This window comes from Oncorhynchus gorbuscha, unplaced genomic scaffold (assembly GCF_021184085.1).
Source record: "Oncorhynchus gorbuscha isolate QuinsamMale2020 ecotype Even-year unplaced genomic scaffold, OgorEven_v1.0 Un_scaffold_2590, whole genome shotgun sequence".
Taxonomy (NCBI): domain Eukaryota; kingdom Metazoa; phylum Chordata; class Actinopteri; order Salmoniformes; family Salmonidae; genus Oncorhynchus; species Oncorhynchus gorbuscha.
Window position 1 is genome coordinate 1 of NW_025747058.1, and position 27500 is coordinate 27500.

General features: G+C 49.9%; 1 protein-coding gene across 1 annotated transcript in view; it reads left to right on the forward strand.

The window, feature by feature from the left end:
• Positions 1-800: 800 nt before the first annotated feature.
• parn (poly(A)-specific ribonuclease (deadenylation nuclease)) overlaps positions 801-27500 on the forward strand; it is a gene marked incomplete at its 5' end in the record, with an annotated part of 43638 nt that continues 16938 nt past the window's right edge. Inside the window, 14 exon segments of the mRNA XM_046339268.1 lie at positions 801-868; positions 1286-1367; positions 5880-5940; positions 6142-6307; positions 8853-8915; positions 9092-9130; positions 9526-9568; positions 13971-14051; positions 14583-14639; positions 14852-14929; positions 17468-17511; positions 18594-18636; positions 19193-19268; positions 26356-26466. Coding sequence (XP_046195224.1) covers positions 801-868; positions 1286-1367; positions 5880-5940; positions 6142-6307; positions 8853-8915; positions 9092-9130; positions 9526-9568; positions 13971-14051; positions 14583-14639; positions 14852-14929; positions 17468-17511; positions 18594-18636; positions 19193-19268; positions 26356-26466 — 1012 coding nt within the window.

Genomic DNA, 27500 nt, shown 5'->3' on the forward strand with positions numbered 1-27500 from the left:
ATTGACTAAACTGATGTCAATTAGCCTATCAGAAGCTTCTAAAGCCATGACATTTTCTGGAATTTTCAAGCTGTTTAAAGGCATAGTCAACTTAGTGTTTGTAAACTTCTGACCCACTGGGATTGTGATAGTGATTTATAAGTCAAATAATCTGTCTGTAAACAATTGTTGGAAAAATGACTTGTGTCATGCACAAAGTAGATGTCCTAACCGACTTGCCAAAACTATAGTTTATCAAGAAATGTGTGGAGTGGTTTAAAACGAGTTTTAATGACTCAAACCTCAGTGTATGTAAACTCCCCACTGTATATAACTAATATAGTGAGGTAGCTCGCATAACTTTTTATATCATGGCTGAATTTGATCATGGTTTTTTATTCCTGGAGTCTAAGTATGGGCCACAACAAGGCCATGTGCTATCTGTCCTGCTTTAAATGTACACGTTTGAGACTCTCTCCACTCCTCTGTCCCCCCTCCACTCCTCTGTCCCCCCTCCACTCCTCTGTCCCCCCTCCACTCCTCTGTCCCCCCTCCACTCCTCTGTCCCCCCTCCACTCCTCTGCCCCCTCCACTCCTCTGCCCCCCACTCCTCCCCCCCCCACTCCTCTGCCCCCCACTCCTCTGCCCCCCACTCCTCTGCCCCCCACTCCTCTGCCCCCCCACTCCTCTGCCCCCTCCACTCCTCTGCCCCCTCCACTCCTCTGCCCCCCACTCCCTCTGCCCCCCCCACTCCTCTGCCCCCCACTCCTCTGCCCCCCACTCCCCCCACTCCTCTGCCCCCTCCACCACTCTCTACCCAGCATTCCATGGACTTCTTGCTGTTTCAGTTTGGACTGTGTGCGTTCACATATGACCAGGCAGAGTCCAAGTGAGTGGGATTTCTCTCCGATTTAACATTTAACACGCGGTCGGTTTTGAACTGAGTTACATCTGAGTAACATGACGCTTCTCAGAGTAGGAGTGCTGATTTAGGATCAGTTTTTAGCCTTTCGGATCGTTCTGAATGAGACTCCATGTGGACCTGATCCTATATCGGCCCTCTTAAGCTTGACTCATAGGACCCATGACCTGACCCCAGATCAGTTAGTGATTTATCCAATTCTTCTCTGCTGTGTTGTTACACTCATAACAAACGGGTTGGTTCTGAAATACTGATCTGGGACCGGCTGATATAGTGTTAAATAGAAAGTCTAAGTCAGTTATATGTGATCTCTCTGCAGGCTATAGGAATGTTTAACCTAGCTGACCTGCTGTTCTTTCTCTCCTGGTGTTTTTGTCTCCACAGGTACGTCATCAAGACTTTTAATTTTTATATATTCCCAAAGCCGTTCAACAGAACCTCCCCAGACACCAAGTTCATCTGCCAGGTTAGGAAACCGTTGGTCTGTCTTATTTTAAATAAACCTCCCATGCCACTCTGTCAACATCACGGCAAATCTCATGCGAGTGCATTCCATCTATTGGCACAATGGACAGTTTTTAACATCTCGTCCCGTGTTTTATGATTCTGATTATCTGGACCAGTCCAGTGACTGCTGTGAAAGGACAGCTGACAACATAGGAAAGTCTGTGTGACAGCTTGGAGAGACAGCTGACCGGAGGGAATAGACCCCACTGGGGCTGTCATGGGTTAGCTACCCATGTTGGCAGTCTCCGACGCTGTTTCAGTATGTTGGAGACACCCGCTAAGTGCTACTGAAAGTCAACAAAGGAACATACCCCTAGAGCCTGCGAGAGCTGGGGCGCAAGATGGCTCAACGACTGATCACACGGTTACGGACCCAGGAACGGAAACGACTACGAGTAGGAACACAGCACATGAGACAACCATAACAGCAGCAGGACACACACTTCAGGTGTGCAGCTGTGGTTGGGAGAGAGTAACATCGGCAAGGGGGTTAAGGATCCATCAAGGGAGGAAAAGGTGCTTGTTAGAGAAGCAGAGACAGGGACCTCGCATTGACCAGTACTTCTTACGAAGCAGCCAGTCAAATCAGTCGAATGAAGCACAGCGACGGGACGCAAACCAAAGTTCGCAGAGCATCAGCACCCTGTAACTGAGGAGGATAACACAAGCACAGAAATGCCGGTGGATGAACTCACCCAACCACAGAGACCTCTAAAAGAGGAAAAGATCAAAGGGCACAGACCGAGTGTGAAGTGGCCCAAAGCCGTTGAAAAGAGAGAGTGGGAAACAATCAACAACGACCTGACAAAAATCTTGGAACAACAGGTAGGAAAAGCAGAGAAAAAGCTTGAAAGGATGGGAGACATTATCTACCACTACGGAGAAGAGCGCTTTGGCGTAAAACGAAAGGAGAAGTGGCAAGACACCTCCCGCGCCAGCCAAATCTAGGAGACAGCAGGAGATCGAGATACTTGTCAGAGAGAGAAGGCAGCTGAAGAAGCAGTGGAAGAAGGCCTCTGATGCAGAGAGAGAAGGTCTCATGCTACTCCAAGCAGACATTAAATGTCGGCTGGCAACCTTGCGAAGAGCGGAAAACTTAAGGAAACTTCGTAGGAAGAAGGAACACTCAAGAACACGGTTCTATAAAAAACCCTTTAAGTTTGTCAAAGATCTCTTCGCAAAGGAAAAGTGCGGAATCCTAAAAACTACAAAGCCTGAACTGGAAGAACATCTGGAAAAGGTCCACCAGGACATGAAAAGGCATGAGCAGATAATCATCCCACATGACATCCCACCTATTCAACCACCAGAATTCAATCTGACACTGACCCTCCAAAATGGAGGGAAGTAGAGAACGTTGTCCGAAGAGCAAGAGCGGCCTCGGCTCCTGGGCCTAATGGAGTACCATACAAGCTCTACAAGAACGCCCGGATGTTCTACGCTTTCTTTGGAGGCTCATGAGGATAGTGTGGCAGAAGGAAATAATACCAAAGGCATGGCGAAGGGCTGGTGGTGTGCTAATCCCGAAAGAGAAGGATGCGACAGACATCAGTCAATTCCGACCAATCTCCTTCTCAACGTCGAAGGGAAGATCTTTTTCAGTATAATAGCACAGAGGCTGTCCACTTATCTGGAAAGGAACAAGTACATTGATACATCTGTACAGAAAGCAGGCATTCCTGGTTTCTCTGGTTGCCTGGAACATACTAGTATGATTTGGCACCAGATCCAAACAGCTAAGAAGGACAAGAGAGACCTCTATGTCATCTTCCTCGACTTGGCCAATGCCTTTGGCTCAGTTCCCCATGAACTCCTCTGGGAATCCTTCAACATTTTCCACGTACCAGAACCCATCACTACACTGGTAAAGGCCTATTTCCAAGACCTGCAATTGTGTTTCACAACACCTGACTTCACAACAACATGGCAGCGCTTGGAAGTAGGCATAATGGCAGGCTGTACAATTTCTCCTCTGGCCTTCACTATGGCCATGGAAGTCATCATCAGGGCATCGAGATGGGTGGTCGGTGGTGAGAGAACTAAGGAAGGGCTCCGTCTCCCACCTACCCGAGCATACATGGATGACATGACTACACTGACCACCACTGCAGCATGCACCAGGCGGCTACTTGCAAAACTGCAGGATAACATCAAGTGGGCACGGATGAAAATCAAGCCAAGCAAATCTCGAAGCATCTCCATAGTCAAGGGACAGCTTAAAGATGTGAGGTTCTGCATTGGAGATGACCCGATACCAACGGTGTCTGAGCAACCCATCAAGAGCCTGGGTAGATGGTACAACGAAAGCCTCCGGGATAAAGATCAAGTGCAGCAAGTAAGGCAGGACATCGCCGACGGTCTTGAGAACATCAACAAGACCCTACTGCCTGGGAGGCTCAAGCTCTGGTGCCTACAGTTTGGACTTCTCCCCGGATAATGTGGCCACTCACCGTCTATGAGGTCCCAATAACAACAGTGGAGAAGATGGAGCGAACCATTACCTCATACGTGAAGAAATGGCTGGGTGTCCCACGATGCCTGAGTAACATCGGCCTCTATGGCAAAGGGGTCCTTGAACTACCTCTTACAAGTCTAACGGAGGAGTACAAGTGCTCTAAAGTAAGACTTCAGATGACATTGAAGGACTCCAAAGACCAGACCATTAGCAAGGCTGCACCTCCCCTACAAACTGGACGGAAATGGACATCATCCAATGCTGTGCAGCAAGCAACATCAGCCCTGAGACACCAAGACATTGTGGGGAATATCCAGCATGGAAGAGGAGGCTTTGGCCTGGCAGCAAGCAAACCAACGTTCCATAAGGCAACAACATCTGAACGCAGGAAGCTGGTGGTCGAGGAGGTGCGCAGACAGGAGGAGACTGCAAGAAGTGCAAAGGCTGTCTCTCTTGCTAAACAAGGGCAATGGACGCGGTGGGAAGGCCTGGAGAGGAGAAAGATCAACTGGAGTGAGCTTTGGCAAATGGAGGCAAGCAACATCAGCTTCATCATAAGAGCTGTTTATGATGTGCTTCCATCACCAAAAAATCTACATCAATGGTATGGCGAGGACTCGACCTGCCCCCTCTGCCCAGCTCCAGCGACTCTCAGGCATATAATGACAGGTTGCAAGACCAGCCTCTCACAAGGCCGCTACACCTGGAGGCACAATCAGGTCCTCAAGAGCCTGGCTGCAGCACTTGAGACCAAGAGGAGTGCAACCAATTCATTACCTCCAAAAACAAGCAATCCCGTCAAAACAACAACATTCATCCGGGAGGGACAGAAAAGGCCCAAGTATCCTCCTACAAAGCCAGAAACTGGACACCTAGCTATGGCCCGGGACTGGAAGATGCTTGTCGATATTGGCCAGCAACTCATTTTTCCACCTGAGATTGCTTCTACCAACCTTAGGCCAGACATGGTACTCTGGTCCCCTTCACGAAAGGCTGTGTACATCATAGAGCTCACAGTCCCGTGGGAAAACTCTGTTGAAGAGGCCTACGAACGTAAGAAACTGCGTTACACAGAGTTGGCAGCAGACGCAACTCAGCGTGGCTGGAATGCAAAAGTCTGGCCAGTTGAAGTGGGATGCAGAGGATTCGTGGCTTCTTCCATCATCAGGTTGCTGAAAGAACTTGGAATCCATGGACAGGCTCTGCGGCAGACCGTCAGAGCAGTTTCTCAAGCAGCTGAAAGAGGTAGCCAGTGGATCTGGATCAAACGGAAGGACCCTTGCTGGGCTATAACTTCATGACCCCTCACCCCCACCTGAGAACTCAATTCAGATCCCTCCAACTTGAGGAGGGCATATGAGGTATGCGGTCAGCTGTATGGCTGGCTCAGAGAAGAGGACGCCCCTGCCTTGCACAGTCCTGTGGGACATCTTAATTGGGCATGGGACACAAGCTAAGGCTTGATCACCCTTTAGCTGGCCACCTTTGATGAGGGTGTTTAGTGATTAAAGGCCGAAACACCCACTGATTCGAAGGCACACTACTGAGGATGTGTCCCAAAAATTGACATCTTACCCCAGTCTAAGAAATAAACCTCCCATGCCACTCTGTCAACATCACGGCAAATCTCATGCGAGTGCATTCCATCTATTGGCACAATGGACAGTTTTTAACATCTCGTCCCGTGTTTTATGATTCTATCCGGGTGCTATCCGGGTGCTTCGACAACCTGCATCCCTTGCTGTTTGGGGGTTTTTAAGGCTGGGTTTCTGTACAGCACTTTGAGATATCAGCTGATGTAAGAAGGGCTATATAAATACATGGGGAGTGACGCCCTAAACCTGTCCAATCAAATCACGTTTCAGCCCGTTATGTAAATACACGTGATTTGATTGGACAGGTTTAGGTCGTCACTCCGCGTTTCAGCCCGTTTGCTTCCTTTCCATCCCTGGAGAATAGGACCCACGTTGCCCCTGGTGGTGCTTTGGTAAATATGTCTGTGTTTTGTTATTTCAGAGTTCCAGCATAGACTTCCTGGCCAGTCAGGGTTTTGACTTCAACAAAGTGTTCCGTAACGGTAGGTAGCATTCTGTCTGGTTGCCGTAGAAATCCAAACTAGGACAATAAATCGATTCGATGGATTGAAGCTACTCTAGCTAACCCCTCTGTTCTGGATGCTCTAGATATTCCAACTCGGTCAATAAAGATGACTAAGTGATTGATTTAAGCCAACCAACACTCCGCCATCTAACCCCGCCTCCCTTTCTGGTTGCCGTAGGGATCCCGTACCTGAACCAGGAAGAGGAAGTGCAGCTGCGGGAGCAGTATGAGGAGAGGCGGAGTCAGAGTAACGGATCAGGAAACCCCTCCTACATCTCACCCAACCCAAACAAAGGCCCCGGCAGCGTCCCCGAGGAGCACAGGGAGTACATCGGACGGGTGGTGTACGTTTAAACCTGACTCCCATTTCTAGTTACAACTTTAGACTGTAGTTGCATGTGTTGAGAGATGACTGCCTGGTCCCAAATCGGCCCCTTTCCCTCCTTCTGACACCAGTTGCTCCTGCCGCCAATAGCCCCTTTCCCTCCCTAGCCACCCTGACACTAGTTCCTCCAGCCGCCCCTTTCCCTCCCTAGCCACCCTCTAGCATTAGTTCCTCCTACCGCCCCCTTCCCTCCCTAGCCACCCTCTAGCACTAGTTCCTCCTACCGCCCCTTTCCCTCCCTAGCCACCCTCTAGCACTAGTTCCTCCTACTGCCCCTTTCCCTCCCTAGCCACCCTGACACTAGTTCCTCCTACCGCCCCTTTCCCTCCCTAGCCACCCTCTAGCACTAGTTCCTCCTACCGCCCCTTTCCCTCCCTAGCCACCCTCTAGCACTAGTTCCTCCTACTGCCCCTTTCCCTCCCTAGCCACCCTCTAGCACTAGTTCCTCCTACCGCCCCTTTCCCTCCCTAGCCACCCTCTAGCACTAGTTCCTCCTACCGCCCCTTTTCTCCATAGCCACCCTCTAGCACTAGTTCCTCCTACTGCCCCTTTCCCTCCCTAGCCACCCTCTAGCACTAGTTCCTCCTACTGCCCCTTTCCTCCATAGCCACCCTCTAGCACTAGTTCCTCCTACTGCCCCTTTCCCTCCCTAGCCACCCTCAAGCATTAGTTCCTCCTACCGCCCCTTTCCCTCCCTAGCCACCCTCTAGCACTAGTTCCTCCTACTGCCCCTTTCCCTCCCTAGCCACCCTCTAGCACTAGTTCCTCCTACCGCCCCTTTCCTCCAAAGCCACCCTCTAGCACTAGTTCCTCCTACTGCCCCTTTCCCTCCCTAGCCACCCTCTAGCACTAGTTCCTCCTACTGCCCCTTTCCTCCATAGCCACCCTCTAGCACTAGTTCCTCCTACTGCCCCTTTCCCTCCCTAGCCACCCTCTAGCATTAGTTCCTCCTACTGCCCCTTTCCCTCCCTAGCCACCCTGACACTAGTTCCTCCTACCGCCCCTTTCCCTCCCTAGCCACCCTCTAGCATTAGTTCCTCACTAGTTCCTCACTAGTTCCTCCTACCGCCCCTTTCCCTCCCTAACCACCTGCTGGCACTAGTTCCTCCTACCGCCCCTTTCCTCCCTAGCCACCCTCTAGCACTAGTTCCTCCTACTGCCCCTTTCCCTCCCTAGCCACCCTCTAGCACTAGTTCCTCCTACTGCCCCTTTCCCTCCCTAGCCACCCTGACACTAGTTCCTCCTACCGCCCCTTTCCCTCCCTAGCCACCCTGACACTAGTTCCTCCTACCGCCCCTTTCCCTCCCTAGCCACCCTGACACTAGTTCCTCCTACTGCCCCTTTCCCTCCCTAGCCACCCTGACACTAGTTCCTCCTACCGCCCCTTTCCCTCCCTAGCCACCCTGACACTAGTTCCTCCTACCGCCCCTTTCCCTCCCTAGCCACCCTCTAGCACTAGTTCCTCCTACTGCCCCTTTCCCTCCCTAGCCACCCTGACACTAGTTCCTCCTACCGCCCCTTTCCCTCCCTAGCCACCCTGACACTAGTTCCTCCTACCGCCCCTTTCCCTCCCTAGCCACCCTCTAGCACTAGTTCCTCCTACTGCCCCTTTCCCTCCCTAGCCACCCTGACACTAGTTCCTCCTACCGCCCCTTTCCCTCCCTAGCCACCCTCTAGCACTAGTTCCTCCTACTGCCCCTTTCCCTCCCTAGCCACCCTGACACTAGTTCCTCCTACCGCCCCTTTCCCTCCCTAGCCACCCTGACACTAGTTCCTCCTACCGCCCCTTTCCCTCCCTAGCCACCCTCTAGCACTAGTTCCTCCTACTGCCCCTTTCCCTCCCTAGCCACCCTCTAGCACTAGTTCCTCCTACCGCCCCTTTCCCTCCCTAGCCACCCTCTAGCACTAGTTCCTCCTACTGCCCCTTTCCCTCCCTAGCCACCCTCTAGCACTAGTTCCTCCTACCGCCCCTTTCCCTCCCTAGCCACCCTGGCACTAGTTCCTCCTACCGCCCCTTTCCCTCCCTAGCCACCTCTAGCACTAGTTCCTCCTACTGCCCCTTTCCCTCCCTAGCCACCCTCTGGCACCAGATCCTCCAGCCACCCCTTTCCCTCCCTAGCCACCATCTGACTCCTACCGCCCCTTTTCCTCCCTAGCCACCCTCTGACACCAGTTGCTCCTTCATATAAGGCATGGTTTAAACTCCTCCAAACGGGTGTTACAGCCTCAGCGCGGAACCCGTCCTACGGTCCACGGTGAAGTCACATGGTACTGATTTATGTCTAGCGGAACCCGTCCTACGGTCCACGGTGAAGTCACATGGTACTGATTTATGTCTAGCGGAACCCGTCCTACGGTCCACGGTGAAGTCACATGGTACTGATTTATGTCTAGCGGAGCAGAAATCCATGGTAACAGTCCAGACACGACCATTCAGCTCCAGCCCAGAATGCATCCCTGTCGTTGTTTTGTTTAGTCTTCCTCCTGCCTCTTGTCCCTTGCAGAGAGAAGGTGGAATCTCTGTTCACTACCTCAGAGAAGACTGTGGACCTGGAGCCCTGCACTGGGTAAAGAAACACCTGTGTGTGTTTGTTTGTGTGTGTTTATACAACACTTTAATTTCAGTCTGAAAGGACTTTACCATGTTAACATGGCTCTCCTGATCCCCCCTCAGCAATATTTACCAGTGTTTTGTTTATTAAAAACCTCCATATCCCCTGTTCTGTTCTCTGCTCCACTCCAGCTTTCAGAGGAAGCTGATCTACCAGACTCTCAACTCCAAGTAAGTACGTTCTGTCCTTCAAGAGCAGCAATGTTCTAGAACTCTGCAGATATGATTCAGTGTTCTGTCCTTCAAGAGCAGCAATGTTCTAGAACTCTGCAGATATGATTCAGTGTTCTGTCCTTCAAGAGCAGCCATGTTCTAGAACTCTGCAGATATGATTCAGTGTTCTGTCCCGTGAACACAGGGAGATGAATGAAATCTACTTTTTTAATTGTTACCATTCTGCTATTTCTAAAACTGATGAATTAGGGTTTATAACTGTAGTTTGAATGCTGCTTAGTGAAAGTCAATGTTTATAATAAAATGTTTACATATTTCTAGTTCTGAGTGTGTATATTGTACAGAGATGACATATCTTTATAGAAGGATAATGTTGATCTAATCTCCTATAGGTTCCCAAAGGGCCTTCATGTGGAGACCATGGAGACAGAGAAGGTCAGTCTGCCAGCTAGATGAGGTTCTCAAACCTCTCCTCGGGGGGGAACCCCAGCCAGTCCATGTATTTGATCTATTCCAGAGCCCTACGGGTCTCCTGATCACGGCCGGTTGTGATACAGCCCGGGATCGAACCAGGGTCTGTAGTGACACCTCTAGCACTTTCGATGCAGTGCCTTAAACCGCTAGCACACCTGATTCAGCTAATCATTAAGACCTTTATACTAGGAATAAGGCTCCTGAATGGCGCAGCGATTTAAAGCACTACATTGAAGTGCTAGAGACGTCACTACAGACCCATGTTCGATCCTGGGCTATATCACAACAGGCCGTGATCAAGAGTCCTGTAGGGTAGCGCACAATTGGCCAAGCATCAACCGGGTTAGGGGAGGGGTAGGTCGTCATTGTGAAATAAGAATTAGTTCTTAACTGACTTGCCTAGTTAAATAAAACCATTAAGCTAGAGGATGTAATGAGTGATACCAGTTTCAACTTTAGTTTAGGGCTCCATTTTAACTGTCTTTATACCTATGGCAGAGTTACTTATTAAGGATCTTCTACGTTAGTAATCTGGATTTACTCAGGGATCTTCTACGTTAGTAATCTGGATTTACTCAGGGATCTTCTACGTTAGTAATCTGGATTTACTCAGGGATCTTCTACGTTAGTAATCTGGAGTTACTCAGGGATCTTCTACGTTAGTAATCTGGATTTACTCAGGGATCTTCTACGTTAGTAATCTGGAGTTACTCAGGGATCTTCTACGTTAGTAATCTGGAGTTACTCAGGGATCTTCTACGTTAGTAATCTGGAGTTACTCAGGGATCTTCTACGTTAGTAATCTGGAGTTACTCAGGGATCTTCTACGTTAGTAATCTGGAGTTACTCAGGGATCTTCTACGTTAGTAATCTGGAGTTACTCAGGGATCTTCTACGTTAGTAATCTGGAGTTACTCAGGGATCTTCTACGTTAGTAATCTGGAGTTACTCAGGGATCTTCTACGTTAGTAATCTGGAGTTACTCAGGGATCTTCTACGTTAGTAATCTGGAGTTACTCAGGGATCTTCTACGTTAGTAATCTGGAGTTACTCAGGGATCTTCTACGTTAGTAATCTGGAGTTACTCAGGGATCTTCTATGTTAGTAATCGGGTTTAATGAAATTATTTTATTTTCTCTGCAGTATAACTGTTTAGAGTAACATGTCTCCAGTCAGTGTGATGTGTATGTTTGTATGCATTATAAACACATGTATGTTTGTATGCATTATAAACACATGTATGTTTGTATGCATTATAAACACATGTATGTTTGTATGCATTATAAACACATGTATGTTTGTATGCATTATAAACACATGTATGTTTGTATGCATTATAAACACATGTATGTTTGTATGCATTATAAACACATGTATGTTTGTATGCATTATAAACACATGTATGTTTGTATGCATTATAAACACATGTATGTTTGTATGCATTATAAACACATGTATGTTTGTATGCATTATAAACACATGTATGTTTGTATGCATTATAAACACATGTATGTTTGTATGCATTATAAACACATGTATGTTTGTATGCATTATAAACACATGTATGTTTGTATGCATTATAAACACATGTATGTTTGTATGCATTATAAACACATGTATGTTTGTATGCATTATAAACACATGTATGTTTGTATGCATTATAAACACATGTATGTTTGTATGCATTATAAACACATGTATGTTTGTATGCATTATAAACACATGTATGTTTGTATGCATTATAAACACATGTATGTTTGTATGCATTATAAACACATGTATGTTTTATATTATAAATGGTGTTCCAGAAAGAGCAGCACCTCCAGATCTAGAAGGAACAACACAATGAAATACTATCCTGCCGGTGTTCTACTCTGACCCCCTCCCTGCCGGCGTTCTCGTCTGACCCCCCCCCCCCTGCCGGTGTTCTAGTCTGACCCCCTCCCTGCAGGTGTTCTAGTCTGACCCCCTCCCTGCCGGTGTTCTACTCTGACCCCCTCCCTGCCGGTGTTCTACTCTGACCCCCTCCCTGCAGGTGTTCTAGCCTGACCCCCTCCCTGCCGGTGTTCTAGTCTGACCCCCTCCCTGCCGGTGTTCTACTCTGACCCCCTTCCTGCAGGTGTTCTAGCCTGACCCCCTCCCTGCCGGTGTTCTAGCCTGACCCCCTCCCTGCCGGTGTTCTAGCCTGACCCCCTCCCTGCCGGTGTTCTACTCTGACCCCCTCCCTGCAGGTGTTCTACTCTGACCCCCTCCCTGCAGGTGTTCTACTCTGACCCCCTCCCTGCAGGTGTTCTAGTCTGACCCCCTCCCTGCCGGTGTTCTAGTCTGACCCCCTCCCTGCCGGTGTTCTAGTCTGACCCCCTCCCTGCCGGTGTTCTAGTCTGACCCCCTCCCTGCCGGCGTTCTAGTCTGACCCCCTCCCTGCCGGCGTTCTAGTCTGACCCCTCCCTGCCGGCGTTCTAGTCTGACCCCCTCCCTGCCGGCGTTCTAGTCTGACCCCCTCCCTGCCGGCGTTCTAGTCTGACCCCCTCCCTGCCGGCGTTCTAGTCTCATCCAGAACTAGAAGGAATAACACGATGCTTAGAGTACAGAAATACTCTCCTGTAATGTGAGTGATGCTGTGGGATCGTTTCCAGTCAGTAGGTGTGAGTGATGCTGTGGGATCGTTTCCGGTCAGTAGGTGTGAGTGATTCTGTGGGATCGTCTCCGGTCAGTAGGTGTGAGTGATGCTGTGGGATCGTCTCCGGTCAGTAGGTGTGAGTGATGCTCTGGGTTCGTCTCCGGTCAGTAGGTGTGAGTGATGCTGTGGGATCGTCTCCAGTCAGTAGGTGTGAGGGATGCTGTGGGATCGTCTCCAGTCAGTAGGTGTGAGTGATGCTGTGGGATCGTCTCCAGTCAGTAGGTGTGAGTGATGCTGTGAGATTGTCTCCAGTCAGTAGGTGTGAGTGATGCTCTGGGATCGTCTCCAGTCAGTAGGTGTGAGTGATGCTGTGGGATCGTCTCCGGTCAGTAGGTGTGAGTGATGCTGTGGGATTGTCTCCAGTCAGTAGGTGTGAGTGATGCTCTGGGATTGTCTCCAGTCAGTAGGTGTGAGTGATGCTGTGGGATTGTCTCCAGTCAGTAGGTGTGAGTGATGCTCTGGGATTGTCTCCAGTCAGTAGGTGTGAGTGATGCTGTGGGATTGTCTCCAGTCAGTAGGTGTGAGTGATGCTGTGGGATTGTCTCCAGTCAGTAGGTGTGAGTGATGCTCTGGGATTGTCTCCAGTCAGTAGGTGTGAGTGATGCTGTGGGATTGTCTCCAGTCAGTAGGTGTGAGTGATGCTGTGAGATTGTCTCCAGTCAGTAGGTGTGAGTGATGCTGTGAGATTGTCTCCAGTCAGTAGGTGTGAGTGATGCTGTGAGATTGTCTCCAGTCAGTAGGTGTGAGTGATGCTGTGAGATCGTCTCCAGTCAGTAGGTGTGAGTGATGCTCTGGGATCGTCTCCAGTCAGTAGGTGTGAGTGATGCTCTGGGATCGTCTCCAGTCAGTAGGTGTGAGTGATGCTCTGGGATCGTCTCCGGTCAGTAGGTGTGAGTGATGCTCTGGGATCGTCTCCGGTCAGTAGGTGTGAGTGATGCTGTGGGATCGTCTCCGGTCAGTAGGTGTGAGTGATGCTGTGGGATTGTCTCCGGTCAGTAGGTGTGAGTGATGCTGTGGGATCGTCTCCAGTCAGTAGGTGTGAGTGATGCTGTGGGATTGTCTCCAGTCAGTAGGTGTGAGTGATGCTCTGGGATCGTCTCCGGTCAGTAGGTGTGAGTGATGCTCTGGGATCGTCTCCGGTCAGTAGGTGTGAGTGATGCTCTGGGATCGTCTCCGGTCAGTAGGTGTGAGTGATGCTGTGGGATCGTCTCCGGTCAGTAGGTGTGAGTGATGCTGTGGGATTGTCTCCGGTCAGTAGGTGTGAGTGATGCTCTGGGTTCGTCTCCAGTCAGTAGGTGTGAGTGATGCTGTGGGATTGTCTCCAGTCAGTAGGTGTGAGTGATGCTCTGGGATCGTCTCCAGTCAGTAGGTGTGAGTGATGCTCTGGGATCGTCTCCAGTCAGTAGGTGTGAGTGTTGTGGGATCGTCTCCAGTCAGTAGGTGTGAGTGATGCTCTGGGATTGTCTCCAGTCAGTAGGTGTGAGTGATGCTGTGCGATCGTCTCCGGTCAGTAGGTGTGAGTGATGCTCTGGGATCGTCTCCAGTCAGTAGGTGTGAGTGATGCTGTGGGATCGTCTCCAGTCAGTAGGTGTGAGTGATGCTCTGGGATCGTCTCCAGTCAGTAGGTGTGTTGATGTACATTAATAGACTGGTGTATTATGTGATGATATAATGGGGTTTCAGAAAGAGCGATACATCCAGATCAGCAAGGTGGACGACGAGGAGAGGAAGAGGAGGGAACGGCAGAAACAGGAGAGAGAACAGGTGACGTTCCTTCTACCGTTTTTTTCAACAACAAAAATAGAAGCAAACCCAACATTCCAGAACATTTCTCCCTGTGGTGTTCTAGATGGATAGTAGATAGCGGTCTAAACACAGTAACTCCAGAACATTCCTCCCTGTGGTGTTCTAGATGGATAGTAGATAGCGGTCTAAACACAGTAACTCCAGAATGACACGACCAGTTGAATTTTCTTCTACTGTATCTAAAAAGCTGACTGTACATTTCTTCTTGAAATGTTCCAAACCTTCACCCCCCCCTGAAGAAACACGATCAGGAGGCAATGTTTTGAATCTGGGAGATTACTTGTCCAATAAGAGACATTCCTTTGTAATTTCTTTGCAATGTTTTGAATCTGGGAGATTACTTGTCCAGTAAGAGACATTCCTTTGTAGTTTCTTTGCAATGTTTTGAATCTGGGAGATTACTTGTCCAATAAGAGACTTTCCTTTGTAGTTTCTTTGCAATGTTTTGCTACGTTTCCTACTGAACATGACTCTCGTCAAACCTTCCAGGAGGAGCTGAATGACGCTGTGGGATTCTCCAGGGTCATACACGCCATCTCCAAATCTGTGAGTTACCCTGACAACCCGGTATCAAATTTTTTAGTTTTAATCTGTATCTTTTGTTATGTTACGATGTACCAGTATATGCCAACTGCCTTTGCAATCCACCACTGAAACTATAAGGAATATTGTAGTTGAGTGAGTTCTCCTTTATCTCTCTTTGGGCGCTATGCCTTTAGGATGGGACTCATCTCTTTTCCCCCCTCTCTCCAACCCAGGGAAAGTTGGTGGTTGGCCACAACATGCTGCTGGACGTCATGCACACCATCCATCAGTTCTACTGCCTACTGCCAGAGGTACAAAACACGCACCATTATATGAACACAGTGGTTTATTTTTATATATTTTTTTTAAAATGTCACCTTTATTTAACCAGGTAGGCCAGTTGAGAACAAGTTCTCATTTACAACTGACCTGGCCAACATGAAGCAAAGCAGTGTGACACAACAGTTACACATGGGATAAACAAACATACAGTCAATGAAACAATAGAAAAGTCTATATACAGTATATGCAAATGAGGTAAGATAATGGAGTTAAGGCAATAAATAAGCCATAGTGGTGAAATAATTTATATTTAGCAATTAAAACACTGGAGTGAATAGATGTGCAGAAGATGAATGTGCAAGTAGAGATACTGTGGGGCACAAAACGGATGGCACTGTGATGGACTGCATCCAATTTGTTGAGTAGCGTTTTGGAGGCTATTCTGTCAGTGACATCACCGAAGTCTAGGATTGGTAGGATAGTCAGTTTTACGAGGGTATGTTTGGCAGCGTGAGTGAAGGATGCTTTGTTGCGTAATAGGAAGCAGATTCTAGATTTCATTTTGTGAGTCTAGAAGGAGAGTTAACGGTTTAACCAGACACCTAGATATTTGTAGATGTTAGAGCAGTCCAGAGTAGTGATGCTGGATGGGTGGGGCAGATGCTGGTAGCGATCGGTTGAAGAGCATGCATTTAGTTTTACTTGCATTTAAAAGCAGTTGGAGGCCACGGAAGCAGTTGTATGGCATTGAAGCTTGTCTGGAGGTTAGTTAGTAACACAGTGTCCAAAGAAGGGACAGAAGTATACAGAATGGTGTCGTCTGCGTAGAGGTGGATCAGAGAATCACCAGCAGCAAGAGCTACATCATTGATGTATACAGAGAAGAGAGTCGGCCCGAGAATTGAACCCTGTGGCACACCCATAGAGACTGTCAGAGGTCCGGACAACAGGCCCTCCGATTTGACACACTGAACTCTTTCTGAGAAGTAGTTGGTGAACCAGACGAGGCAATCATTAGAGAAACCAAGGCTGTCGAGTCTGCCAATAAGAATGTTGTGATTGACAGAGTCGAAAGCCTTGGCCAGGTCGATGAATACAGCTGCACAGTATCGTCTCTTATCGATGGAGGTTATGATATCGTTTAGGACCTTGAGCGTGGCTGAGGTGCACCCATGACCAGCTCTGAAACCAGAATGCGTAGCAGAGAAGGTATGGTGGGATTCGAAATGGTCGGTGAGCTGTTTGTTAACTTGGCTTCCGATGACCTTAGAAAGGCAGGGTAGGATAGCTATAGGTCTGTAGCAGTTTGGGTCTAGAGTGTCTCCCCCTTTGAAGAGGGGGATTACCGTGGCAGCTTTTCAATCTTTGGGGATCTCAAACAATACGAAAGATGTTTGAACAGGCTAGTAATAGGGGTTGCAACAATTTGGGCTGTAATTTTAGAAAGAGGTTCCAGATTGTTTAGTCCTGCTGATTTTGTAGGGGTCTGGATTTGGGTGAAGGAGGAATGGAGGAGACTTGGGAAAATTGCTGTGGGGGGTGGAGGGCTGTTGACCAGGGTAGGAGTGGCCAGGTGGAAAGCATGGCCAGCTGTAGAAAAATGCTTATTGAAATTCTCAATTATCGCAGATTTATCAGTGGTGACAATGTTTCCTAGCCTCAGTGCAGTGGGCAGCTGGGAGGAGGTGCTCTTATTCTCCATGGACTTTAGTGTCCCAGAACTTTTTGGAGTTTGTGCTGCAGGATGCACATTTCTGTTTGAAAAAGCCTAACTGCCTGTTTCTGAACTGCCTGTGTATATTGGTTCCTAACTTCCCTGAGAAGTTGCATATTGCAGGGTCTATTCGATGCTAATGCAGAACGCCACAGGATGTTTTTGTGCTGGTCAAGGGCAGTCAGGTCTGGGGTGAACCGAGGGCAGTCAGGTCTGGGGTGAACCGAGGGCAGTCAGGTCTGGGGTGAACCGAGGGCAGTCAGGTCTGGGGTGAACCGAGGGCAGTCAGGTCTGGGGTGAACCGAGGGCAGTCAGGTCTGGGGTGAACCGAGGGCAGTCAGGTCTGGGGTGAACCGAGGGCAGTCAGGTCTGGGGTGAACCGAGGGCAGTCAGGTCTGGGGTGAACCGAGGGCAGTCAGGTCTGGGGTGAACCGAGGGCAGTCAGGTCTGGGGTGAACCGAGGGCAGTCAGGTCTGGGGTGAACCGAGGGCAGTCAGGTCTGGGGTGAACCGAGGGCAGTCAGGTCTGGGGTGAACCGAGGGCAGTCAGGTCTGGGGTGAACCGAGGGCAGTCAGGTCTGGGGTGAACCGAGGGCAGTCAGGTCTGGGGTGAACCGAGGGCAGTCAGGTCTGGGGTGAACCGAGGGCAGTCAGGTCTGGGGTGAACCGAGGGCAGTCAGGTCTGGGGTGAACCGACATGTTTTTAACGGGGCATGGTTATTTAAGATGGTGAGGAAAGCACTTTTAAAGAATAGCCAGTTATATTCTACTGACGGAATGAGGTCGGAAACACAGTGGTTTAGAAGAACCTTGTTTCTTTTCTATTTGACAGTCTTTTTCTTTCTTCCCCACAGGACCTGAATGACTTTAAAGAAGTCACTCAGTGTGTCTTCCCCAGGTAAATACATACTGCTGTGTCAGGGTTTCGGTGGGTCTTCCCCAGGTAAATGCATACTGCTGTGTCAGGGTTTGTGGGGTCTTCCCTGGGTAAATACATACTGCTGTGTCAGGGTTTGTGGGGTCTTCCCTGGGTAAATACATTCTGCTGTGTCAGGGTTTCGGTGGGTCTTCCCCGGGTAAATACATACTGCTGTGTCAGGGTTTAGGTGGGTCTTCCCCGGGTAAATACATACTGCTGTGTCAGGGTTTCGGTGGGTCTCCCCCGGGTAAATACATTCTGCTGCGTCAGGGTTTCGGTGGGTCTCACCCGGGTAAATACATTCTGCTGCGTCAGGGTTTCGGTGGGTCTTCCCCGGGTAAATACATTCTGCTGCGTCAGGGTTTGTGGGGTCTTCCCTGGGTAAATACATTCTGCTGCGTCAGGGTTTGTGGGGTCTTCCCTGGGTAAATACATTCTGCTGTGTCAGGGTTTGTGGGGTCTTCCCTGGGTAAATACATTCTGCTGTGTCAGGGTTTGTGGGGTCTTCCCTGGGTAAATACATTCTGCTGTGTCAGGGTTTGTGGGGTCTTCCCTGGGTAAAGCCATACTGCTACTACTTCTCTATGAGCCGTTCTGGCTCCGACAAGGCTTACCACTACTTTGACCTAACCTCTCTGGGAGTCGGTCTATTTATCTGGTGCGCTGTTCATCTAGAAACCTCTCCAGTAGCCCAGAGGTTGGAGAGGGGGACCAGCAGCTGGAAGAGCCGGCGACACACATGGGAATGACCTGGCAGCTGGAAGGCTGCTGCTCTGATCCCTCTGATCCCATCTCCTGCCGTTGTGCAAAGCACTTAACCCACCACGTTTTTCACCCAGGAGCTCTGCTCTGCATCTGACTCTGTGCCCCCCCTCAACGCGGCGCCCCTCCCCCTCAACGCGGCGCCCCTCCCCCTCAACGCGGCGCCCTCCCCTCAACGCGCGCCCTCCCCTCAACGCGGCGCCCTCCCCCTCAATGCGTGTGTATATCTGGTGATGTTGTTAAAGACAGATTTTCCTCTATAACCAACGGACCAAGTATCTTCTCTATTGTTTCCTCAGGCTGTTGGACACCAAGCTCATGGCCACTACGCAACCTTTCAAGGTAATACTATTTCCAGTATTTAGATGTCTGGTTAAAGGATGTCATAGCCTCCCGGGTGGTGCAGTGGTTCAGGGCCACCAGAGACTCTGGGTTCGCGCCCAGGCTCTGTAGCGACCGGGAGGTCCTTGGGGCGACGCACAATTGGCCTAGCGTCGTCCGGGTTTGGGAGGGTTTGGCCGGTAGGGATATCCTTGTCTCATCTCGCACCAGCGACTCCTGTGGCGGGCTGGGAACAGTGCACGCTAACCAAGGTCGCCAGGTGCACGGTGTTTCCTCCGACACATTGGTGGGACTGGCTTCCGGGTTGGATGTGATAAGAAGCAGTGCGGCTTGGTTGGGTTGTGTATCGGAGGACGCATAACTCTCAACCTCCGTCTCTCCCGAGCCCGTACGGGAGTTGTAGTGATGAGACAAGATAGTAGCTACTAACAATTGGATACCACGGAATTGGGGAGGAAGAAGGGGGTAAAATTCAACAACAAAAAAAGGATGTCATGAAACCCCTGTGGAAGTCTGAAGAATATTCATTGTGCCTTTGTTATTTGAACCCTTCTAGGAGTTGATCAACATCACGTCTCTTGCAGAGCTGCAGAAACAGCTGAAAGAGAGCCCCTTCAAATCTCCTAAAGTTGGTAAGAGAACATTTACATTTACATTTAAGTCATTTAGCAGACGCTCTTATCCAGAGCGACTAACAAATTGGTGCATTCACCTTATGACATCCAGTGGAACAGCCACTTACAATAGTGCATCTAAATCTTTTAAGGGGGGTGACGACGACTACGCCACGTTTAAGGAACAGGAAGTTATTTCAGAAGCTAATCTAACAAAATAACTTCATCACATGAACTAAATCATATAGCTTTGAACATAATAGAAATGGTGGTACATTTTGAGTACAAAATTCTAACTTACTCAACTTTATACTGTCTATAGTCCAGGTCAAGATTCTACAGCAATGGTTCTCAACCAGGGGTACTAGGAGCCCCTGGCGGTACTAGACCTATCCACATGGGGTGCTTGAGAAGACTCCTAATACCATAGGCTTACTGTTAAAATGCTAGAGGGAGTTCTTCGGGTGTACTCCGGACAGAGGAAATTATACTTGGTATTTTAACCGAGGTTGAACCATTTTGATCTGTAGGACCTGTGTAGATACTGTGATGCACTGGTATTCAAAGTCTGGGAAGTGACCCCAGGGCAACTGCAGTGGTATTCAAAGTCTGGGAAGTGACCCCCAGGGCAACTGCAGTGGTATTCATAGTCAGGAAGTGACCCCAGAGCAACTGCAGTGGTATTCAAAGTCTGGGAAGTGACCCCAGGGCAACTGCAGTGGTATTCATAGTCAGGAAGTGACCCCAGAGCAACTGCAGTGGTATTCAAAGTCTGGGAAGTGACCCCAGGGCAACTGCAGTGGTATTCAAAGTCTGGGAAGTGACCCCAGGGCAACTGCAGTGGTATTCATAGTCAGGGAAGTGACCCCAGGGCAACTGCAGTGGTATTCATAGTCTGGGAAGTGACTGCAGTGGTATTCATAGTCTGGGAAGTGACTGCAGTGGTATTCATAGTCTGGGAAGTGACTGCAGTGGTATTCATAGTCTGGGAAGTGACTGCAGTGGTATTCATAGTCTGGGAAGTGACTGCAGTGGTATTCATAGTCTGGGAAGTGACTGCAGTGGTATTCATAGTCTGGGAAGTGACTGCAGTGGTATTCATAGTCTGGGAAGTGACTGCAGTGGTATTCATAGTCTGGGAAGTGACTGCAGTGGTATTCATAGTCTGGGAAGTGACTGCAGTGGTATTCATAGTCTGGGAAGTGACTGCAGTGGTATTCATAGTCTGGGAAGTGACTGCAGTGGTATTCATAGTCTGGGAAGTGACTGCAGTGGTATTCATAGTCTGGGAAGTGACTGCAGTGGTATTCATAGTCTGGGAAGTGACTGCAGTGGTATTCATAGTCTGGGAAGTGACTGCAGTGGTATTCATAGTCTGGGAAGTGACTGCGGTGGTATTCATAGTCTGGGAAGTGACTGCGGTGGTATTCATAGTCTGGGAAGTGACTGCAGTGGTATTCATAGTCTGGGAAGTGACTGCAGTGGTATTCATAGTCTGGGAAGTGACTGCGGTGGTATTCATAGTCGGGAAGTGACCCCCAGGGCAACTGCAGTATAGATTATTGTATGGGACTGTATACTAACAAAAATCTAAGTTTTTGTAGTCATTTAGATTTTGTGGTCGTAAGCAGTAGCAGTGTGTGGACAATCTGTAGCTCAGTTGGTAGAGCATGGCGCTTGTAACGCCAGGGTAGTGGGTTCGATCCCCGGGACCACCCATACGTAGAATGTGTGCACACATGACTGTAAGTCGCTTTGGATAAAAGCGTCCGCTAAATGGCATATATTTATATTATATTATTTTGGGGTCGTAAGCAGTAGCAGTGTGTGGACAATCTGTTTTTATAGTCATTAGATTTTGGGGTCGTAAGCAGTAGCAGTGTGTGGACAATCTGTTTTTATAGTCATTTAGATTTTGTGGTCGTAAGCAGTAGCAGTGTGTGGACAATCTGTTTTTATAGTCATTAGATTTTGGGGTCGTAAGCAGTAGCAGGACAAAATCAATGGGGAAGCAGAGCCAGAAAAGAATGAAACCTATAACCAACCCCTGTTAGCATTTCCCAAACTCAACCCTCGGGACCCCGATGGGTGCACGGTTTGGGGTGGGGGGATGGGGGCACGGTTTGGGGAGGGGTGCACGGTTTGGGGAGGGGTGCACGGTTTGGGGAGGGGTGCACGGTTTGGGGAGGGTGCACGGTTTGGGGAGGGGGGATGGGGGGGGCACGGTTTGGGGAGGGGTGCACGGTTTGGGGAGGGGTGCACGGTTTGGGGAGGGGTGCACGGTTTGGGGAGGGGTGCACGGTTTGGGGAGGGGTGCACGGTTTGGGGAGGGGTGCACGGTTTGGGGAGGGGTGCACGGTTTGGGGAGGGGTGCACGGTTTGGGGTGGGGGGATGGGGGGAACGGTTTGGGGAGGGGTGCACGGTTTGGGGAGGGGGGCACGGTTTGGGGAGGGGGGTGCACGGTTTGGGGGAGGGGGGTGCACGGTTTGGGAGGGGGGGGGGGTGCACGGTTTGCTTAATGGTTTTTGGCTTATGGTTCTCACCCCTGCCATATCTTGCATGAAGTGAGCTGACATGTTGTCCATCCAATCAAAGGATCAGAGAATGTCCCAATCTAGTACTGAAAGTAGAAGCTACAGCTAGCTAGCATGCACTGTGGTGAATCGTTGACTCAAAGTGAGAAATGTAATAGTTGAACATTTTTGAACAGTCATTTCCTTCCAAAATAAAGAAGCTAGAGATGAACTATTTTCAGTTTTACTCACGTAGCTAGCGAATGCAGTTACCTAGTTTTAGACTACTGAAACACACTGCTCAAATAGAGGGATGCTATGTTAGCTAGCTGGCTACGACTTTCCAACACAACACTGGAACTCTTCCAAGTCAAGGTACATTTTTGGTTTTACTAATTTATTTGCAATTGGGCCCGCCAATGTAAGTGCTAAACTGCTTACTGGCTGTAACTGGACGGTCTAAAGTTATACTGTTACACTATATAGGCCGAGACAAGACGGTGGCAGAATTAATTCAAACACACCTTTTTGTTTCATCACAAAACCGGACAGCAACATCTGTCTGATGTCCACAAATAATGTTGTATGTAACAAACAGTTGCTTGACCATGCAGTCGGTCATGTAAGTTAATGTTTCCGACATTGTTGGACTGCTAAATATTATCGATGTCGAACCACGGAGCGTTACCACAAGTCGAAAATAAATCATGAGCTTTCCATGTTATCCAGCTGTGTATTGTAACATTTCACGTAAACCCTGTTTCCTGTCTGCATCGAAGTACCTAGCATGGAGCATGGTGGCAACACAGTAAAGAGGCTCAGAGAGAATGCCTGTTAAAGAAGTAGCGGGTCTTGTACCTAGCATCGAGCACTGTGGCGGCACAGTAAAGAGGCTCAGAGAGAATGCCTGTTAAAGAAGTAGCGGGTCTTGTACCTAGCATCGAGCTTGGTGGCAACACAGTAAAGAGGCTCAGAGAATGCCTGTTAAAGTAGCTGGTCTTGTACCTAGCATCGAGCTTGGTGGCAACACAGTAAAGAGGCTCAGAGAATGCCTGTTAAAGTAGCGGGTCTTGTACCTAGCATCGAGCATGGTGGCGGCACAGTAAAGAGGCTCAGAGAGAATGCCTGTTAAAGAAGTAGCGGGTCTTGTACCTAGCATCGAGCATGGTGGTGGCGGCACAGTAAAGAGGCTCAGAGAATGCCTGTTAAAGAAGTAGCGGGTCTTGTACCTAGCATCGAGCATGGTGGTGGCGGCACAGTAAAGAGGCTCAGAGAATGCCTGTTAAAGAAGTAGCGGGTCTTGTACCTAGCATGGAGCATGGTGGTGGCGGCACAGTAAAGAGGCTCAGAGAGAATGCCACCGATTCGCTTGTTCACAGCCTCTACTAGAGTACTTTTCCATGTTAACCCCAAGGTCTGTGTCGGCAGTTAAGTTGAGCAGGCGCTTCAATGCCATGACAGAGGGTATCACGTCTGCTGCAGACGCAGGTGATGAGCTTATTTCTCCAGTCAGTTGTTTGAACGGCGCTAGGAGGGTGTTCATGTTTCAAACATCTTCTCAAATGACATTGAAATGGCAGCAACGGTATGAGAACCAGCACATTCTTGAGCAATATGTCGGTCGTCAGTAGGAAATCCTCGTCGACCCGCTGTGCTGTCAGACTCTCGTCGACCCGCTGTGCTGTCAGACTCTCGTCGACCCGCTGTGCTGTCAGACTCTCGTCGACCCGCTGTGCTGTCAGACTCTCGTCGACCCGCTGTGCTGTCAGACTCGTCGACCCGCTGTGCTGTCAGACTCGTCGACCCGCTGTGCTGTCAGACTCTCGTCGACCCGCTGTGCTGTCAGACTCGTCGACCCGCTGTGCTGTCAGACTCTCGTCGACCCGCTGTGCTGTCAGACTCGTCGACCCGCTGTGCTGTCAGACTCGTCGACCCGCTGTGCTGTCAGACTCGTCGACCCGCTGTGCTGTCAGACTCTCGTCGACCCGCTGTGCTGTCAGACTCGTCGACCCGCTGTGCTGTCAGACTCTCGTCGACCCGCTGTGCTGTCAGACTCTCGTCGACCCGCTGTGCTGTCAGACTCTCGTCGACCCGCTGTGCTGTCAGACTCGTCGACCCGCTGTGCTGTCAGACTCTCGTCGACCCGCTGTGCTGTCAGACTCGTCGACCCGCTGTGCTGTCAGACTCGTCGACCGCTGTGCTGTCAGACTCGTCGACCCGCTGTGCTGTCAGACTCGTCGACCCGCTGTGCTGTCAGACTCTCGTCGACCCGCTGTGCTGTCAGACTCTCGTCGACCCGCTGTGCTGTCAGACTCTCGTCGACCCGCTGTGCTGTCAGACTCTCGTCGACCCGCTGTGCTGTCAGACTCTCGTCGACCCGCTGTGCTGTCAGACTCTCGTCGACCCGCTGTGCTGTCAGACTCTCGTCGACCCGCTGTGCTGTCAGACTCTCGTCGACCCGCTGTGCTGTCAGACTCTCGTCGACCCGCTGTGCTGTCAGACTCGTCGACCCGCTGTGCTGTCAGACTCTCGTCGACCCGCTGTGCTGTCAGACTCTCGTCGACCCGCTGTGCTGTCAGACTCTCGTCGACCCGCTGTGCTGTCAGACTCTCGTCGACCCGCTGTGCTGTCAGACTCTCGTCGACCCGCTGTGCTGTCAGACTCGTCGACCCGCTGTGCTGTCAGACTCTCGTCGACCCGCTGTGCTGTCAGACTCTCGTCGACCCGCTGTGCTGTCAGACTCGTCGACCCGCTGTGCTGTCAGACTCTCGTCGACCCGCTGTGCTGTCAGACTCTCGTCGACCCGCTGTGCTGTCAGACTCTCGTCGACCCGCTGTGCTGTCAGACTCTCGTCGACCCGCTGTGCTGTCAGACTCTCGTCGACCCGCTGTGCTGTCAGACTCTCGTCGACCCGCTGTGCTGTCAGACTCTCGTCGACCCGCTGTGCTGTCAGACTCTCGTCGACCCGCTGTGCTGTCAGACTCTCGTCGACCCGCTGTGCTGTCAGACTCGTCGACCCGCTGTGCTGTCAGACTCTCGTCGACCCGCTGTGCTGTCAGACTCTCGTCGACCCGCTGTGCTGTCAGACTCTCGTCGACCCGCTGTGCTGTCAGACTCTCGTCGACCCGCTGTGCTGTCAGACTCTCGTCGACCCGCTGTGCTGTCAGACTCAGCATGCTCATGGGGATGACATCGCTGGTCCAAATGTCAGTCGTGAAGCTAATAGCAGTGAAGCTCGTAGCAAGTAGCATCATGAATCCCATTATCTTGGCTTTAATGGATTGCGCCTTTGCGTCGTCTCGATGAAATGTAATTACTCGATGAAATGTAATTACTCGATGAAATGTAATTACTCGATGAAATGTACGATGAAATGTACGATGAAATGTACTTACTCAATGAAATGTCTGCTCGACTTGAACTTGTTGTGGTGTTGGAAGTGTGCACTTACCGTTCTGCTGTATTCCTCGTGGCGTCATTACGTCATGTACTTCCGTTATATACCTACGCACGTCAGTAGAATAGGACAGGTCTCATCCATGGCTAATGTAGTGTCTGATTACAGTAGGACAGATCTCATCCATGGCTAATGTAGTGTCTGATTACAGTAGAATAGGACAGGTCTCATCCATGGCTAATGTAGTGTCTGATTACAGTAGAATAGGACAGGTCTCCGTCCATGGCTAATGTAGTGTCTGATTACAGTAGAATAGGACAGGTCTCCATCCATGGCTAATGTAGTGTCTGATTACAGTAGAATAGGACAGGTCTCATCCATGGCTAATGTAGTGTCTGATTACAGTAGAATAGGACAGGTCTCGTCCATGGCTAATGTAGTGTCTGATTACAGTAGAATAGGACAGGTCTCATCCATGGCTAATGTAGTGTCTGATTACAGTAGAATAGGACAGGTCTCATCCATGGCTAATGTAGTGTCTGATTACAGTAGGACAGGTCTCATCCATGGCTAATGTAGTGTCTGATTACAGTAGAATAGGACAGGTCTCCGTCCATGGCTAATGTAGTGTCTGATTACAGTAGAATAGGACAGGTCTCCGTCCATGGCTAATGTAGTGTCTGATTACAGTAGAATAGGACAGGTCTCATCCATGGCTAATGTAGTGTCTGATTACAGTAGAATAGGACAGGTCTCATCCATGGCTAATGTAGTGTCTGATTACAGTAGAATAGGACAGGTCTCATCCATGGCTAATGTAGTGTCTGATTACAGTAGAATAGGACAGGTCTCATCCATGGCTAATGTAGTGTCTGATTACAGTAGGACAGGTCTCATCCATGGCTAATGTAGTGTCTGATTACAGTAGAATAGGACAGGTCTCCGTCCATGGCTAATGTAGTGTCTGATTACAGTAGAATAGGACAGGTCTCCGTCCATGGCTAATGTAGTGTCTGATTACAGTAGAATAGGACAGGTCTCATCCATGGCTAATGTAGTGTCTGATTACAGTAGAATAGGACAGGTCTCATCCATGGCTAATGTAGTGTCTGATTACAGTAGAATAGGACAGGTCTCTGTCCATGGCTAATGTAGTGTCTGATTTTATCCCTGCTTCTTTCCTCCGTGGCTCAGTGACGGCGGAGGGGTTCCCCAGCTACGATACAGCCCAGGAACAGCTCCACGAGGCGGGCTACGATGCCTTCATCACTGGTCTCTGCTTCATCTCCATGGCCAACTACCTAGGTACTGCCTTTTACACTGTGTACTGCTATAGGTACTGCCTTTTACACTGTGTACTGCTATGGGTACTGCCTTTTACACTGTGTACTGCTATGGGTACTGCGTACTGCTATGGGTTCTGCCTTCTACACTGTACTGCTATGGGTTCTGCCTTCTACACTGTGTACTGCTATGGGTACTGCCTTTTACACTGTGTACTGCTATGGGTACTGCCTTTTACACTGTGTACTGCCATAGGTACTGCCTTTTACACTGTGTACTGCCATAGGTACTGCCTTTTACACTGTGTACTGCCATAGGTACTGCCTTTTACACTGTGTACTGCCATAGGTACTGCCTTTTACACTGTGTACTGCCATAGGTACTGCCTTTTACACTGTGTACTGCCATAGGTACTGCCTTCTACACTGTGTACTGCCATAGGTACTGCCTTTTACACTGTGTACTGCCATAGGTACTGCCTTCTACACTGTGTACTGCCATAGGTACTGCCTTCTACACTGTGTACTGCTATGGGTACTGCCTTTTACACTGTGTACTGCTATGGGTACTGCCTTTTACACTGTGTACTGCTATGGGTACTGCCTTTTACACTGTGTACTGCTATGGGTACTGCCTTTTACACTGTGTACTGCTATGGGTACTGCCTTTTACACTGTGTACTGCCTTTTACACTGTGTACTGCTATAGGTACTGCCTTTTACACTGTGTACTGCCTTTTACACTGTGTACTGCTGGCCTGTGGCTCTAACCCAACGACGCTGGCCCGTGGCTCTAACCTTACGACGTTGGCCCTGTGGCTCTGACCCTACGCCCCGTGGCTCTGACTCTGCGCCCCGTGGCTCTGACCCTGCGCCCCGTGGCTCTGACCCTGCGCCCCGTGGCTCTGACCCTGCGCCCCGTGGCTCTGACCCTGCGCCCGTGGCTCTGACCCTGCGCCCGTGGCTCTGACCCTGCGCCCGTGGCTCTGACCCTGCGCCCCGTGGCTCTGACCCTGCGCCCCGTGGCTCTGACCCTGCGCCCCGTGGCTCTGACCC